Here is an 18,132-nt window from a genome sequence, read left to right as displayed (position 1 = left end):
TAAGTCATCACCCTGACATAGTGGTGTCAGGAAAACAACCTCTCCCTTAATGATGCAAAAACAAAGGAGCTGGTTGTGGATTACAGGAGGAATGGAGACGGGCTCACCCTATTGACATCAATGGATCTGGGGTTGACAGGGTGAACAGCTTCAAGTTCCTCGGCATCCACGTCACGTGGTCTGTACATACCAGCTGTGTGGTGAAAAAGGCACAACAGTGCCTCTTTTATTTCAGACGGTTGAAGAAGTTTGCTATGGGCCCCCGAATCCCAAGGACTTTCTACAGGGACACAACTGAGAGCATCCTGACTGGCTGTATCACTGCCTGGTACGGGAACTGTACTTCCCTTAATCACAGGACTCTGCAGAGAGTGGTGCGGACAGCCCAGTGCATCTGTAGTTGTGAACTTACCACTATTCAGGACATTTACAAATACTGGTGTGTAAACAGGACCCAAAGGATCATCAGGGACCTGAGTCACCCCAATAATGATCTATGCTACCATCTGGGAAATGGCACTGTAGCATAAAAGCCAGGACCAACAGGCTCCGGGGACAGCTTCTTCCACCAGGCCATCAGACTGATTCATTCATGCCGATACAATTGTATTTCTATGTTATATTGACTATCCTGCTGTACATACTATTTATTATAAGTTACTATAAGTTGCACATTTAGACGGAGACGTAACATAAAGATTCTTACTCCTCATAGATATTAAGTTTGTAAGAAATAAGGTCAATTCAAGTCTATCTGTTTGATGATAAATTGTGTGAAGCCTTTAACAGAATTGTGCACATTTGTAGATGAATACTTGCACGAATAATACAAACAGAAACATGATCTTAAATAGAATTTAATTTTTCTAGGTATGAAACAGTAACCTGTCTAAACTGTGTTATTTGATCATTAGGAACAAAGCTACACAGCAAAGGAAAGTGAAAATTCACACATAGCAACATCCCAACTGTTTCAGTTCCGGTATATGGAAACTTTCATTTCAGGATTGTCTTTTTTCTAGGTCACGGCCAAAGAAAAGCTGTGGTGTTCGATGAAGAGGTGGTGGGATAGGAAGCTTTTACACTGAGCATCAAACTTCAGTTGAGATGAAATATTCTGTAATATTACCCTTTAACATAAAATATTCTGGCATTTTCCCATTCCTTTCCAGTCCTGATGAAGGGTCTCGGTCAGAAACGTCGACTGTTTATTCATTTCCATAGCTGCTGGTTCCTGTGTGTGCTCTTCTGGATTTCCAACATTTGCAGAATCCCTCGTGTTTATGATCATCTATTTTTTTGTATCCTGGCTAAGGCTTTCAAATATGATTATACTGTTGGAGGTTATTTCAATTACCTTTGGTTGCCCTATAGTTGAAGTTATTTACAGGTCTCATCTAGCATTATGTAACATTTCCTTTCTAGATGGAACTTTAATGGATTTCATAAAATTATTTACAGATCAGATTCTAGAAATGGCCTAACATAATAATTTAAATTGAACTTTTCCTGACACCCATTGGACCTAGGTACCACCACACTGCATAATTTATCACTTTAATCTTAATCTTGCCAGGTGTTCTGAAAATTAGCATTTGGAGATTAAAGGCTAAATATTTCTGCTAATCAGACTGAAAAGCAGCAAAAGTTCCATGAGCATGCTTGGTTTTATCTCTGCTGTACAGTGTACTGCTAGGGTGGTTTTAAAGTGCCAGTGCCAACAGATTATCCAGAACACTACAATGATATACTGCATTTTCACTTTATTCTGAAGCAGCACCTTGTAATATCAATGTCAGAATATTAACTTAGATGATTTTGGAAATATAAACTTGAAAAACATTAAAAAATGAACAAAAAATAAAAAGTGAATAAGAAGAGGTCTATTTAAAAAGATAAATAGCTGTTTCATTCGCAGCTTTGAGATGTATATCTACATGTTTGTTGTTTTAGTTTATTTCATGTTGTCTCCAGTTTCCAACAAACCTTTTCATTAAAATAAGCTGCTCTCTCAACAAACACAAGAAAACCTTCATTCACACAGAGGAATTTAGGTGTCAGAACCTGGCTGTGAAGTGATCACTAGGCTGTTGGATGGGAAGCTGTACTGTGGGCTTTCGCACTGGGATCATGTGTACATGGGAAGGCCAATCACTTGACTTCCTCCGTGTGCCAGTCATGGACCAGTGATGGAGAACTTGCCACAGTGTTCGCAGACTCAACGCTAAATGGTGCAGTTTACAGCTAAAATTAGTCACCAGGTGAAGATGGGAGTCCCCTCAGATGATTTGGTCTGAATCTGTGACCATATTGAATGTCGGTGATTCTGGGCAGACCTCTAGACAAGGCAAAAAGTGGCCACTTCAAATTTATTATATTTTACTAAATAGCTGGAAGTTTAATGATATCTGGTGTCTGCAGCTGAGTACAGGTTGAACAACCCTTATCTGAAATGATTGAGGCCAGAAGTATTTCCAATTTTGGTGTATTTACATATGAGACAACTCGGAGAGAGAACCTGAGTCTAAACGTGAATTCCATTTATATCACGTGTCCAGCTTTACCCACTGTATCCCTGGAGGTAGTTTTGTTTTTTAACAGCAATCACTACCTCAGTCACTCAGGTTTGGTATAACTATCATTCCTGATTTGGAATTCATGTGCTACCATTATGTAATCTTTGTCTTGCATCACACATATGTACTGATGCAGCCGTTCAATGTGTTAGATTTTCATCAGTGACGATCTTGGCAAACTTGTTAAAGAATTTCTCTGCTGTTTGGTGATCAGTAGACACTTTATCAACCCAAATCTTTAAAAATACAGTGCTGTGCCTTTTCTTAAATTTATACAACCAGACTGCTGAATATTCACAGATACTAGTTCATCATGATTGATCTTTGCTTGTTTCATGATCAGCCTACTGTTAGACAGTATATGTTCACTCTGATGCTGACTCAAAAACTCTTTCAAAACACGATCAAAATCTTCATTTTTCACTTTATGCAGTGTTTTTCTGTTTCTAATTAACTTCTGTTCATTACATATGTGAGGTCACATCTCCGAACTGTCTGTGGTGAGTAGAGACCTGCGAGTCACCTGGGAACCTTCCCAGCACCTTGTGGAATATTCATTTTGTGATGTTGTGTCAGCGCTCAAAACTAGTTCAGATTTTGGAAATTTTTGGGTTTTGGGATTTCAGATAAGGGGTGATCATCCTGTATTAATTTGGATCATATTGTGTTTCAGTTTGATAAACTTTGATTAACCTAGCAGCAACACTGGAACTCTAACCCATCTTTGTATGTGATCTTGTGTAGGTCATGTGTAGGTGGTCTGCAGTATGTCGTCCAGGATCATTCCAATCATGTGGCAGATCTTCTTTGCCTGGGTAAAGAAATAAAGACAGTTGTCAGAGTATTAGTTTCCACCATATCCATCCCTCAAACACTCCTGGCTGTGGAGTGGTTCCGGAGCTTTTCAGCAGACAACCTGATGGACACTTTTTATATGGGAGCCAGAAGCATTGAACATGATATTGTTTTTGTAATGAAATGCTGCATTGTGTTAGATTCTCCCCTTTCATCTCTGCATTTTGAATTCTAATGTAACTGCAGCCTGCTATTTTGTAAGGTGAATTTTGCATTTGCTCAATTAGTTTTCAGTTATTAAGACCTCACATCACAAATTGGCATTAATTATCAGTAGGGGAATATGGGGAACAGTGTTAAGGTATAACATGAGCGTGAATTACCGAATCACTGAACAGCCTTGAGGTGCTGTGTAACCTACACCTAGTCACAGAATTATACAAGGTGGCAAAGGCATGATTGGCAATATTGTATGAAGCTGGGAGTAACAGGTGTAAGTGACAAAGATGGAATCTGTTGGGAGAGGACAGTGGACCTTGGAACGAAGGGCAGGAGGAGAACTGGAAGATGGAACGTGTTAGGAGAGTGGTTAACAGAAATTGGTATTCATGCCATCAGTTTCAAGGCTACCAAGAAGAACAGGAGGTGCTGTCCCGCTAATCTGTATTTAGCTTCACCTTGGCAGTAGGCGAGGCCTTGGACAGACGCATTGGTGTGAGAACCGGAGGTGAAATCAATATACCTGGCCACCAGGACAGCCTGGCTGTAGATGGAGTGAACATGCTCGATAAAGTGAACCTCCAATCCGGGTTGGGTTTGCCAATGCAGATGTCACACTAGGAGCACCGGATGTAATGGATTCCCATGTGAAGGATTGCCTCACCTGAGAGAACTGTTTAGAGTAATGGTGAAGGAGGATGTGTAGGTTCGGGTGCAGCACTCAACGTAGTCCATGACATTGGCAAGGAGGGACATCTACGCAAGTGTACATGGAGAGAGTAATCCTTGCAGAGAGGGGAGAGGGTTGGAGATAAGCCTGGTGGTGGGACTCCTTTGGGGGTGCAGGGAATTATGTACAGGCAGGAGGGCTGAGGACAAAAGTCCAGATCTGATCTGTGTGAAGCAATGGGTAATTCAAGCAGTAAGTGTAAGCAGAGGGTCCTAGTCGGCCAAATCACATGCAGCTTCACAGTTAGCTCACATCTCCCTGGTCTGCTTTGGATACAAATCTCCAAGTAGAAGTAATTAGCCACGAAGCCACCATTTTCCATAAATGATGGGACTTCATTTGTGACTTTAATCTGTGGCTTACAGTACCTCTTTCACTTCAAAAGCGATCATATGTGGTGTGACTGCAGGGCCATAGTTTATTTCCATCAATGGAAAGCTTGATTCATCCGCTGGCCGTTTCATTCGCATCATCTGAATCTCCCTCATAGAAATACTCAGGTATTTTTCCTGCACAAGATCATACAGATCAGGCTGATCAAATGTTTATTGTGGGATACATTCACATGAACAAACACATTAATGTAGCGTGCATTTCCTTTGGAATCTTTACCTACACAGTAGTTAGTGTTTAAGTTGTGGTTTCAAGACCCATTTTGCTGACATGAGATCTACAATCAAGGCTGATGTCAGTACTGTACTGGAATGTCTTTCCAATGGGATGTTGAATTGGGAATCATCTACTGTCTTCAACATTATTTTGAAGGAGGCCAAGAGGTTATACTCACTGATTAGGTATGATACTGAAGACTGAATGTGTGGTTATTATTATTTATGGAGTTGAAGTGTGTTTGTGTGTGATAACTTGTCAGATTGCCTTCATTGTCTGAATGACTACACTTCAGAAAGAATTGCCTGTAATAATTTTGGAGTATTCTGAAGTCATGAGAGAAGATAGATCTTTTTCATTACAAGGTGGGGAAGATTTACCTTTACCTTTTCATGAAGATACTGTAGATTACATTAATTTGTGCAGTGATAGCATGGGATGGAGGTAGAAGTTTTGTCTGTGTAAAGGCCTCCCTAGAAGAGCTCTGATATTCCCTTCTGAAAAATCTGTAACTTCATTGTGTGCTACCCTTGAGCAGTAGCCCACCTTCCACAATGTTGCCTTATTGCATGATATCTAACAGTTGCTGCTCATCTTCGCTACCTTCCACAACTATCTCAGACAGAGTCGATAAGTGACAAAGACATAATCTCCTAACTACTTTGATTCCTCTAATGAAAACCATTGCTATCACATACAGTGTATTGTAAAAGTATTCAGCCCCCAGCCCTTTGTTCACATACTGTAAATGAGTATTACAACCAGGGATTTTGAAAATTTAACTCAGAATTTTTCTTTGTGAATCACATGCTCCTTTTTCACAAACAAGGAAAATTGTAAAGCATGAAAAACTAAAAATTCAAAACCTGAAATGTCAGCACTTCAAAAATGTCCATCCCCTTTACCCTGTAGTTAGTTGAACCACCTCTCTAACCTATTACAGCTTGTAGTCTTTTTGGATAAGCCTCATTTAACTTTGCACAACGTATTGAAGCAAAATTAGCCCATTCCTCCTTGCAAAATTGCTCATGGGGAGGCGGTGATGGACAGCCAGTCAAGGACATCAATTTTCTTCATTTAAAGCCACTCCATGAGTGCTCTGGCAGTGTGCTTTGGGTCATTGTCCTGTTAAAAGACAAACTTCCTCTCCAGTTTAAACTTACTGGTAGAAGCTAACAGAAAGCTCCAAGCATTCTGGAAAACTTGCCACAGTTCTGTAGTTCTTAGTTGTCTTGCTTGCTCCTGTTTCTCCAGGCCTCGTTGATGCTGAGATCGGGGCACCGTGGAGTCCATACCATCTGTTGCAGAACTCCTTGCTCTTCTTTTTGCTGAAGGTAGTTCTTTATGACCTTGGCCGTGTATTTGGGGTCATTGTCCTGCTGCAGAATGAAGTTGGGACTGATCAGACCCCTCCCTGATGGTTTTCCATGCTGGATGAGAATCTGCTTATACTGAGAATTCCCTTAATTCTGCCCAGATTACTAACTCCACATGCACTCAAACCTGCATCACCGTGCTTCACTGTTGGCTGCAGACACACACCTATGTTTTGCTCTGTAGCTCTTCAATGGACAAAGTGCCTCTTATTCGAGTCAACAATTTCACATTTTGACTGGTCAGTTCAGAACCCTTGCTGCCATTATTCAGCACCCAGTATTTGTGTTTTTGTGCATGGGTGACTCTCTTGGCTTTGTTTCCACTTTGGTAGGAAAGCTTTTTGGTAGGAACTCTTCCATGGAGATTACCTCTAACAAAACCCCTCCGGACTGTAGAGGGGTGTAGTTGGGTCCCGGTGGTTTCTGTGAGTTCAGAGCTGATAGCAGTGCTGGACTTCTGATTTAGGAAGGACATTAGTTTAATGTATCTCTCATCTGCTGCACTCGGTTTCCGTGGTTCTCAACCTTGCCTGTTTCTTCGTGCTTCTTCAGAAGAACTTGGGCAGCATATCTTGAAACTTATGTCTGCTGTGAAATTTCTGCTTAAGAGAGACCTTGCTGATACTGGATGTTCACCTTGTCTTGTTGCTACGCTCACTCTTGCCATGGTACTGATGATTTGAAGGTTAAACTGTCACATTTGCCACACCCTCGCCTTTTAATCTGGTTCTCTTTCGCCCGTTTCTGTTTCAGTTAACCAGTTTAGTTCATTCAACTTATGATGTAATTGATCATTAACACCTGTTTGTTACCTTTGTTTAAGTAATCAAGATATTTTTGAGAAGTGGTCTGTTACTTAATGTTACTTACTTTAACAAAATTCAAAACTTTTTCTGTATTTGAATGGTTGGAAATCTAAAATTTGCTCTCTTCTACTGACACACTAATGCAAGAGACAAAATTAAACATCTAAAATAAAATGTATATAAAACATCTCAGTTAGACTTTTGCACAGTACTTTACAGGGGGTGGTTTTACCTGGCTGAAGTGCAGTATTGCACTTACACCACAAATACCACTTAGTGTTGAGACCAAACAGTTTCACTTTAACCTCATCCAACCACAAGACCTTCTTCCACATTTTTACAGTATCTTCTAAGTGATGCTTTGCGAAGTCTTTATGAGAAAGGATATCCCTTTTTTTTTTAGCAAGGACTTATTCATTGCCACTATTCTATAATACCCTATTTTGTGCAAGGCTTCACAATTCTAGTTTTTAATGTTTAGTAAATTGTTGACAGGTTTTGGAATTTTCCTTTAGATATGATGCACAGTGTTTTGTAGATTAGCTAAAGGAAATCCTAGTTCAATATCTTTTAAGTTTAGAAAATTAGTCAGTAAAATGTTAAAAAAAACTATGGGGACTGAATACTTCTTCAAGTCACTGTATATTGATGCTGTACTATTTAATAATACCTTGTAAATTGTGGCTATTTATCAAAGATCTGCACACTGTTAATCACACTGGATACTTGTTCTTGGATATGCTGTTAAACCTATCCATAACTAGTCAAGAAAGACACAGGAAGGCATCCACTCCTGCCCCAATAGGCGGTGCTCCTTGCCCCATCTGCAACCATATCTGCGCTTCGGACTTCGGCCTCAGAAGTCATATGATGCGTGCCCACAGACGTTGACTGCGCAACACATTCGACTTCCTCGGACTTCGAGAGACTGCTACTACTAACTTGTCTGGGATATTCGGTGAGAACTTTAGATGCTGGATATCTCCTACTGAATGGGTTTCTGCCCATTAATGGATATTCTACTGAGAAATATTTTATGCCCTGGTCTTCACTAATTATCACTAATCTCATCTAATATTACCCACAGTATGCTTTGTTTTACTAGGATTGCTGGATATTGAGCAAGAATGGGAAAACTCTGCATCTTCCCACTGGGGATCAGTTAGATATATTTTGTTATTGGTGAAATTACAATAGTCTATTAAATTCATCAGTTATGTAGCTTGAATATTTAACAGGATGGGGGGTTTGCATGAATAGAGATATATTACAACTAAAATAATTCTCAGTGTTTGTCTGCCTTGAGCCAAGGAAACAGTAAATAGTTTCTGTGTCATTTCAATTCCATGTTCTTTATATCAATGTAGTCATTACAGCAGATTACTGTACCTTGCCTTCCTCACTGAACACCGTCAGATCTTCCTCATTGAATGCAATGATGCATGGAACTGGAATCGAAGATGAGCTGGTCTTCTTCACCTCAAAAACATTGTAACCAAACAGAGGCATGGTGTGCACTGCAGCTGAACGGAAAGAGTGAGAACTGTAATATGTGAACTGAGCCAAGTGTTGGAAGGAGGCTGAAGGTATCAGGATACTTATGCAGCAGTCCAATCACAAAGAAGAGAAAATCTGCAGATGCAGGAAATCCGAGCAACACACACAAAATGCTGGAGGAACTCAGCAGGTCAAGCAACATCTATGGAAAAGAGTACAGTCGGCATTTTGGGCAGAGACCCTTCAGTAGGACTGGAGTAAAAAAGGTGAGGAGCCAGAGTTAGAAGGTGGGGGCAGGGAAGGGAGAAACACAGGGTGATTGGTGAAATCATGGGGGAGGGGTGAAGTAAAGAGCTGGGAAGTAAAGAGATACAGGGCTGGATGGAGAAGTGGGAATCAGATAGGAGAGGATGTGAGGCCATGGGAGAAAGAAAAAGGGGGAAGAGCACCAGGGGCAAAGGGCGGGCAAGGAAATGAGTTGAGAGAGGGAAAAGGGGATGTGGAATGGTGAGGGGGGAGTTCAAGAAATCGGTTCATGCCATCAAGTTGGAGGCTACCCAGATGGAATATAAGATGTTGTTCCTCCAGCCTAAGTGTGGCCTCATTGTGGATGGACGTGTTGGAATGAGAATGGGAAGTGGAGAATATAACTACAACTGTGAAAATCCCTACTGCACCTGATGACACTGTGATCTCTGTCTCAGAGGCCGATGTTAGGCTGTCTTTAAAGAGAGTGAACCCTTGCAAGGCAGAAGGTCCCGATGGAGTACCTGGTAAGGCTCTGAAAACCTGTGCCAACCAACTGCCGGGAGTATTCAAGGACATTTTCAACCTCTCACTGCTACGGGCAGAAATTACCACTTGCTTCAAAAAGGCAACAATTATACCAGTGCCTAAGAAGAATAATGTGGGCTGCCTTAATGACTATCGCCCGGTAGCACTCACATCGACAGTGATGAAATGCTTTGAGAGGTTGGTTATGACTAGACTGAACTCCTGCCTTAGCAAGGACCTGGACCCATTGCAATTTGCCTATCACCACAATAGGTCAACATCTCAATGGCTCTTCACACGGCTTTAGACCACCTGGACAACACAAACACCTACGTCAGGATGCTGTTCATCGACTGTAGCTCAGCATTTAATACCATCATTCCCACAATCCTGATTGAGAAGTTGCAGAACCTGGGCCTCTGTACCTTCCTCTGCAATTGGATCCTCAACTTCCTAACCGGAAGACCACAATCTGTACAGATTGGTGATAACATCTCCTCCTTGCTGATGATCAACACTGGCGCACCTCAGGGGTGTGTGCTTAGCCCACTGCTCTACTCTCTGTATACACATAACTGTGTGGCTAGGCATAGCTCAAATACCATCTGTAAATTTGCTGATGATACAACCATTGTTGGTAGAAACTCAGGTGATGATGAGAGGGTGTACAGGAGTGAGATATGCCAACTAGAGGAGTGGTGCTGCAGCAACAACCTGGCACTCAACGCTAGTAAGACGAATGAGCTGATTATGGACTTCAGGAAGGGTAAGACAAAGGAACTCATACCAATCCTCAGGGAGGGATAAGAAATGGAAAGAGTGAGCAGTTTCAAGTTTCTGGGTGTCAAGATCTCTGAGGAACTAGCCTGGTCCCAACAATCTCACCCCAAAACTAAAGTCTTCCCAAATAGATAATATCCTGGTAAATCTCAGCTGCCCCTTCTCCAGCACGTGTTCAGCAGTACAGCTGGACTGAAGTGTGTTCGCATGATCTTTGTTGTATCCAGTATTCTGATCCTGGAGAATGGGGTCTGAAGGTTGATCTCCCTGATATTGGGCCTCTTGAGGAAAGTTAAGGTGAACCCATCAATTTCCCCCTCCCCTACAGTTTCTACAGATTGTACCACTCACCTTCATTACAGGGAGAATTTTGAGTGGTGAATCCACTAGAGAACAAAGTCACTTAAGGGCAACAAACTCAAAGAAAAATAACTCTGCTGAACACAGAGTGATATGTTAAAGTTCAAAGTAAAACTGGTACAATTTTCTGCAGCCCGCAGAGAGTTGCCGATGTATGCCAGTTCCATCTTGTATCTACAAAAGAACTCTGACAGCAAAATGGGCACAATTGCTCAGTGGGAAATTTACTTGGCAGAGCATTGCAGCTGTTGCATCCATATTCCTGGTATTAGCTCACTGTAAGCCTAATCTCCTGCACAGTAAAGCTAAAATCAGCAATCTGTGGTCATCTCCATCAGTCCATACTGGAGAAATCAATAGTGACTTGGGTGATCTCTTTTCAGAACAGAACTCAGTCTGCAAGTGTGATCCTGAGCTTTCAGTTGACTGCTGCTTCAATTGTCTATCTTACTCCCTTCTTATCTCTGACTTGGCCTTTTATACACACTGCTGTTGCTGGTAACATCACAGAGGCAATGAGGAGAGGGAGAGATATCAGTTGGTTGAGTGGTATCACAACAATAACCCCCACACTCTCCATCAGCATGACTAAGGAATTGATTGTGGACTTTAGGAAGGGGAAGTCAGGAGACATATACCGATCCTCATCAAGGGGTCAGTGGTGGAAAGGGTGAACAGCATCAAGTTCCTGGGCATCAAATTTCAGGATTTATCCTAGGCCCAACACATCCAGGCAGAAGGTACACCAGCAATTATATTCGTTAGGAGTCTGAGGAGATAGGTCACCAAAGACTCTTACAAGTTTTACAGAAGTGCTGTAGAGAGCATTCTGAATGGTTGCATTATAGCCTGGTATGGAGGTTTCAATGTACAGTGGTGCAGAGGTTTCAAAGTAAAATTTATTATTAAAGTACATATATGTTACCATATACTACCTTGGGATTCATTTTCTTTCAGGAATTTACAGGAAAATAAAGAAATACAATAAAATCTATGAATAGATTTTCTGGTGGCCCAATCGATTCAGAAGTGGGAGAGGAGGCAATTCACAGGTTTGTGAGAGATTAAAAAAAGGAACATTCACAGGCTTTCAGTGTTTTCCGGCAGCCCAGTCAAACAGTGATTCCTTATCAAGGGCAAATAAAAATAAGCTATGGGCAAGTGTTGTGGCCATTGTGTGAGTACAGTGGGGAGGCCTTATCTCATCAGTCTTCAGTGAGAACAGGCGTGGGTGAGGTACGTATCTGGTATGTTTCTTCTTCATTCTTCCTCTGTTAGTACATACAGCAGGGTCTGTGTTGTGTGTGATGTGGGAATTCTGCCTCCCAGATAACCACATCTGCACCAGGTGCATCCAGCTGCAGCTCCTTAGACAATGTGTTAAGGAACTGGGGCTACAGATTGATAACCTTCAGCTGATATGAGAAACGTGGAGTGATAGATAGGAGCTACAGGTAGATAGGGGCAGGTACCTGGGCAACTGTCAGGAGAGGGAAAGGAAATGGGCAGCCAGTGCAGAGTATCTCCATGGCAGTTCCCCTCAATAATACATATACCGTTTTGGATATGGGGGCAGGGGGGAGTGACCTACCAGGGAGAAGCCACAGTGACCAGGTCTCTGGCGAAGGGAAGAGGGGAGAAGAAGACTGCAATAGTGATGGGGATTTCCATAGTTACATGAGTAGACACAAGATTCTGTGTACACGATAGACACCTGGATGGTATGTTGCCCTGCAGGTTTCAGGGTTAGGGATTGAGTCCACGACATACTAAAGGTTGGGGGAGGGGAGCAGCCAGTAGTCTTGGTACATATTGGTACAATGACATAGGCAGGAAAAAGAAGGCAGTCCTGCAGAGAGATTTTAGGGAGCTAGGTAGAAAGCTGGGAAGCAGGACCTCCAGGCTAGTAATCTCTGGATTGCTGCCGTGTCACGCGCCAATGAGGGTCCGAATAGGATGATTTGGCAGATGAGTGCATGGTTGAGCACTGGTGCAAGAGGCAGGATTTCAGATTTCTGGATTATTGGGATCTCTTCTGGGGAAGGTATGACCTGTACAAAAGGGATGGGGGATTACACCTGAACCCAAAGGGGACCAAAGTGCTTGTGGACAGGTCTGCTGGAAGATATAGAATCGTTGTGAATAGAGTTAAGAAACTGCAAGGGTAAAAACTCCCTGAAGGGTGATACAGACCTCTGAACAGTAGCCAGGATATGTGGTAGAAATTACAATAGGAGATAGAAATAGCAATGTATGTAGATTGGGAAAAATCAGGTTGGTGAGAGAAAATTTATAGAATGCCTACAAGATGGCATTTTAGAGAAGCTTGTGGTTCAGCCCACTGGAGGATCAGTTATTCTGGATTGGGTGTTGTGTAAGGAAATGGATTTGATTAGGGAGCTGAAGATAAAGGAACCATTAGGAGCCAGAAATCCCAATATGATAGAATTCATCCTGGAACTTGAGAGGGAGAAGCTAAAGTCAGGTGTATCAGTATTACAGTGCCAGAAACAGAATTACAGAGGCAGGAGAGAGAAGCTGGCCAAAGTTGATTGGATGGGGACAATAGTAGGGATGACAGGCGAGCAGCAATGGCTGGGGTTTCTAGGAGCAATTCGGAAGGCACAGGATAGATATATCCCAAAGAAGAAGTAGCATTCTTAAGGCAGGATGATACAACCATGGCTGAAAAGGGAAATCAAAGCCAGTATAAAAACAATAAGATTGAGCAAAAAGTTATTTATTTATTCATTCAGTGAGATACAACTCAGAACAGGCCCTCCCAGCCCTTTGAGCCATGGCACCCAGCAATCCGATTTAATGCTCGCCTAATCACAATGACTGATTAATATACCAACCGTTACATCTTTGAATTGTGGACGGAAGCCCATGCAGTCATGAGGAGAACATACAAACTCCTTACAGATATCAGTGGGAAATGAATCCGGGTCACCTGTACTGTAAAATGTTGTGCTACTACGCTACTGTGCCATCAATGACTTGGATGATGGCTTTGTGCTCAGATGATAGGAAGATAGATGGAGGGACAGTTAGCGTTGAGAAAGCAGGGACTTAGAAAATTAGGAAAATGGGCAATTAAGTGGCAGATGGAATACAGTGTCAGGAAGTATACGGTCATGTACTTTGGTAGAAGAAAAGTGCATAGACTTTTCTAAACTGGTAGAAAATACAAAGGTTTGAGTTGCAAAGGTTAACTCACAGGTTGAGTCGGTAGTAAGGAAGGAAAAAGCAATGTTCAAATTTTTTTTGAGAGATCTAGAATATTAAAACAAGGATGTTATGTTGAGGTTTTATAAGGCTCTGGTGAGGCCTCTCTTTGAGTATTGTGACTGTTTTGGCCCCTTATCTAAGAAAGGTTGTGTTGAAATTGGAGAGGGTTCAAAGGAAGTTCACAAAAATAATTCCAGGAATGAAAAGATTATCATATGAGGATTTGATGGCTCTGGGCCTGTACTGACTGGAGTTCAGAAGAATGTGGAAAGGCCTATATAGAAGTTGTTCCCTTTGGTTAGGACCAGAGGGCACAGCCTCAGAATAGATGGATGTATGTTATAACGAAATAACGGAATATTTGCATGGTGTTCTGCATAGATACATTCTACTGAGACAGGGAAAGGGTGGTAGGATACAGAAACCATGGTGTACAAAGGCTGTCGAAAATCTAGGAAAAGAGGAAAAGAAAAGGGTACAATAGGTTCAAAAAACTAGGCAATGATAAAGATCTAGAAGATTATAAGGCTAGCAGGAAGGAGTTTAAGAAGGAAATTAGGAGAGCCAGAAGGGGCCATGAGAAGGCCTTGGTGGACAGGATTAAGGAAAACCCCAAGGCATTCTACAAGTATGTGAAGAACAAGAGGATAAGATGTGACAGATTAGGACCAATCAAGTGTGACAGTGGAAAAGTGTGTATGGAACTGGAGGAGATAGCAGAGGTACCTAATGGATACTTTGCTTCAGTATTCACTGAACCTTGGCGATTTGTAAGGATGACTTGCAGCGGACTGAAACGCTTGAGCATATAGGCATTAAGAAAGAGGAAGTGCTGGGGCTTTTGGAAAACATCAAGTTGGATAAGTCACCGGGACCGGACAGGATGTACCCCAGGCTACTGTGGGAGGCGAGGGAGGAGATTGCTGAGCTTTGCATCATCAATGGAGACAGGAGAGGTTCCAGAGGATTGGAGGGTTGCAAATAGAAACATAGAAAACCTACAGCACAATACAGGCCCTTCGGCCCACAAAGTTGTGCTGAACACGTCCTTACCTGAGAAATTACCTAGGGTTACCCATAGCCCTCTATTTTTCTGAGCTCCATATACCTGTCTAGGAGTCTCTTAAAAGACCCTATCGTATCCACCTCCACCACCATCACCGGCAGCCCATTCCATACACCCACCACTCTCTGCATAAAAAACTTACCCCTAACATCTCCTCTGTACCTCCTTCCAAGCACCTTAAAACTGTGCCCTCTCGTGCTAGCTATTTCAGCCCTGGGAAAAAGCCACTGATTATCCACACGATCAATGCCTCTCATTATCTTATACACCTGTGGTGAACTACATATACCTGTCTGGACACGCCCCCCTGCTGACTGCTCCTGTGGCTCCTCCCACTGACCGTGGCTCCTCCCACAGACCCCGGTATAAAGGCGATTGGAGCCTGAGCCCTGGCCTCATTCTCCAGGATGTTGTGTGGTGGTCAATTGCTGCTTGTTTTTTCTTCCAGCCAATAAAAGCCTATATCTCGCCTCACGTCTCGAAGAGTTATTGATGGTGCATCAACACCTCTATTAGGTCACCTCTCATCCTCTGTCACTCCAAGGAGAAAAGGCCGAGTTCACTCAATCTATTCTCATAAGGCATGCTCCCCAATCCAGGCAACATCCTTGCAAATCTCTGCACCTTTTCTAAGGTTTCCACATCCTTCCTATAGTGAGGCGACCAGAACTGAGCACAGTACACCAAGTGGCATTCTAACCCCATAGCTGCAACATTACCTTTCGGTTCCTAAACTCAATATCGTGATTAATGAAGGCTGATGTATGTTTTCTTAACCACAGAGTCAACCTGCGCAGCAGCTTTGAGTGTCCTATGGACTTCGACCCCAAGATCTCTCTGATCCTTCACACTGCCATTAATATGATATTCTGTCATCATATTTGACCTACCAAAGCGAACCACCTCACACTTACCTGGGTTGAACTCCATCTGCCACTTTTAAGCCCATTTTTGCATCCTATCAATTTCCTGCTGTAACCACTGACAGCCCTCCACACTCCACAACACCTCCAACCTTTGTGTCATCAGCAAATTTACTAACCCATCCTTCCACTTCTTCATCCAGGTCATTTATAGAAAACACAAAGAGTAGGGGTCCCAGAACAGATCCCTGAGGCACACCACTGGTCACCGCCCTCCATGCAGAATATGACCCGTCTACAACCACACTTTGCCTTCTGTTGGCAAGCCAGTTCTGGATCCACAAAGCAATGTCCCCTTGGATCCCATACCTCCTTACTTTCTCAATACACCTTGCATGGGGTACCTTATCAAATGCCTTGCTGAAATCCATATACATTACAACTACAGCTCTTCCTTCATCAATGTGTTTAGTCACTTCCTGAAAAAAATTCAATCAGGCTTGTAAGGCATGACCTGCCTTTCACAAAGCCAGGCTGACTATTCCTAATCATATTATGCCTCTCCAAATGTTCATAAATCCTGCCTCTCAGGATCTTCTCCATCAACTTACCAACTACTGAAGTAAGACTCACTGGTCTATAATTTCCTAGGCTATCCCTACTCCCTTTCTTGAATAAGGGAACAACAACCAAGAGGTGGGGGCGTGACAATGTTGATCAGAGATAGTGTCACGGCCATAGCAAAGGAGGAAGACATGGAGGAATTGTCTACAGAGTCTCTGTGGGTGGAAGTGAGGAACAGGAAGGGGCCAATATCTCTACTGGGTGTTTTTTATAGACCTCCCAATAGTAACAGGGACATTGAGGAGCAAATAGGGAGACAGATTCTGGAAAGGTGTAACAACAGAGTTGTTTTGGTGGGAAATTTTAATTTCCCAAATATTGATTGGCATGTCCCTAAAGTGAGGGGTGTAGATGGGGTGGAGTTTGTTAGGTGTATTCAAGAAGGTTTCTTGACATGATAATGTAGATAAGCCTACAAGAGGAGAGGCTGTACTTGATCTGGTATTGGGAAATTAACCTGGTCTGGTGTCAGATGGGAGAGCACTTTGGAGATAGTGATCACAATTCTATCTCCTTTATCATAGCATTGGAGAGGGATAGGAAAAGACAAGTTAGGAAAGTGTTTAATTGGAGTAAGGGGAAATATTAAGTTATCAGGCAGGAACTTGGAAGCATAAATTGGAAACACATGTTCTCAGGGAAATGTACGGAAGAAATGTGGCAAATGTTCAGGGGCATGGAGTTCTGCGTAGGTACATTCCAATGAGACAGGGAAAGGATGGTAGGGTACAGGAACCATAGTGTACAAAGCCTGCTGTAAATCTAGTCAAGAAGAAAAGAAGAGCTTACGAAAGGTTCAAAAAGCTAAGTAATGATAGAGAGCCAGAAGATTATAAGGCTAGCAGGAAGGAGCTCAAGAAAGAAATTAGGAGAGCCAGAAGGGGCCATGAGAAGGCCTTGGCGGACAGGATTAAGGAAAACCCCAAGGCATTCTACAAGTATGTTAAGAGCAAGAATCTCAGGTGGTGAAGAGAGGGCGTACAAGAGTGAGGTATGCCAGCTAGTGGAGTGGAGTCACAGTAACAACCTGGCACTCAACGTCAGTAATACGAAAGAGCTGATTGTGGACTTCAGGAAGGGTAAGATGAAGGAACACATACCAATCCTCACAGAAGGATCATAAGTGGAGAGAGTGAGCAGTTTCAAGTTCCTGGGTGTTAAGATCTCTGAGGATCTAACCTGGTCCCAACACATTGATGAAGTTATAAAAAAGGCAAGACCGCGGCTGTACTTGATTAGGCGTTTGAAGTGATTTGGCATGTCAACAAATACGCTCAAAAACTTCTATCGTTGTACTGTGGAGAGCATTCTGACAGGCTGCATCACTGTCTGGTATGGAGGAGCTACTGCACCGGAGAAGGAAGGATTCAAAGGGGGGAAAGGGGCCACAGTGGTTGACAAAGGAAGTCAGAGATTGCATAGCATTAAAAAAGGAAATATGACAGAGCTAAGGTGAGTGGGAGGACAGATGATTGGGAAGTTTTTAAGGAACAACAGAACTTAACTAAAAAGACAATACGGGGAGAAAAAATGAGGTAGGAACGCAAGTTAGCCAGGAATATAAAGGAAGATAGCAAAAGCTTTTTTAGGTATGTGAAGAGAAAGAAGATAGTTAAGAACAATGTTGGGCCCTTGAAGAATGAATTGGGTGAAATTGTTATGGGAAACAGAGAAATGGCAGAAGAATTTAATGAGTACTTTAGATCTGTTTTCACTAAGAAAGACACAAGCAATCTCCCAGATGTATGGATGGACCAAGGACATAGGGTAACAGAGGAAATGAAACAGATTGACATTCGGAAGGAAACGGTGATGAGAAGACTGAT

At 42.5% G+C, this 18,132-nt stretch overlaps 1 protein-coding gene across 1 annotated transcript in view; it reads right to left on the bottom strand.

Annotated features, from left to right (window-relative positions):
• Positions 1–841: 841 nt before the first annotated feature.
• myo15b (myosin XVB) overlaps positions 842–18,132 on the bottom strand; it is a 452,296-nt gene continuing 435,005 nt past the window's right edge. The window contains exons 67-69 of the mRNA XM_073026589.1: positions 8,501–8,634; positions 4,689–4,829; positions 842–3,387 (exon numbers count right to left, since the gene is read on the bottom strand). Of these exons, the coding sequence (XP_072882690.1) occupies positions 3,322–3,387; positions 4,689–4,829; positions 8,501–8,634 (341 nt within the window). The 3' untranslated portion in view covers positions 842–3,321. The remainder of the gene's footprint in view (positions 3,388–4,688; positions 4,830–8,500; positions 8,635–18,132) is intronic.

Source organism: Hemitrygon akajei, chromosome 22 (assembly GCF_048418815.1).
Source record: "Hemitrygon akajei chromosome 22, sHemAka1.3, whole genome shotgun sequence".
Taxonomy (NCBI): domain Eukaryota; kingdom Metazoa; phylum Chordata; class Chondrichthyes; order Myliobatiformes; family Dasyatidae; genus Hemitrygon; species Hemitrygon akajei.
This window is presented reverse-complemented; position numbering and strand designations above follow the sequence as displayed.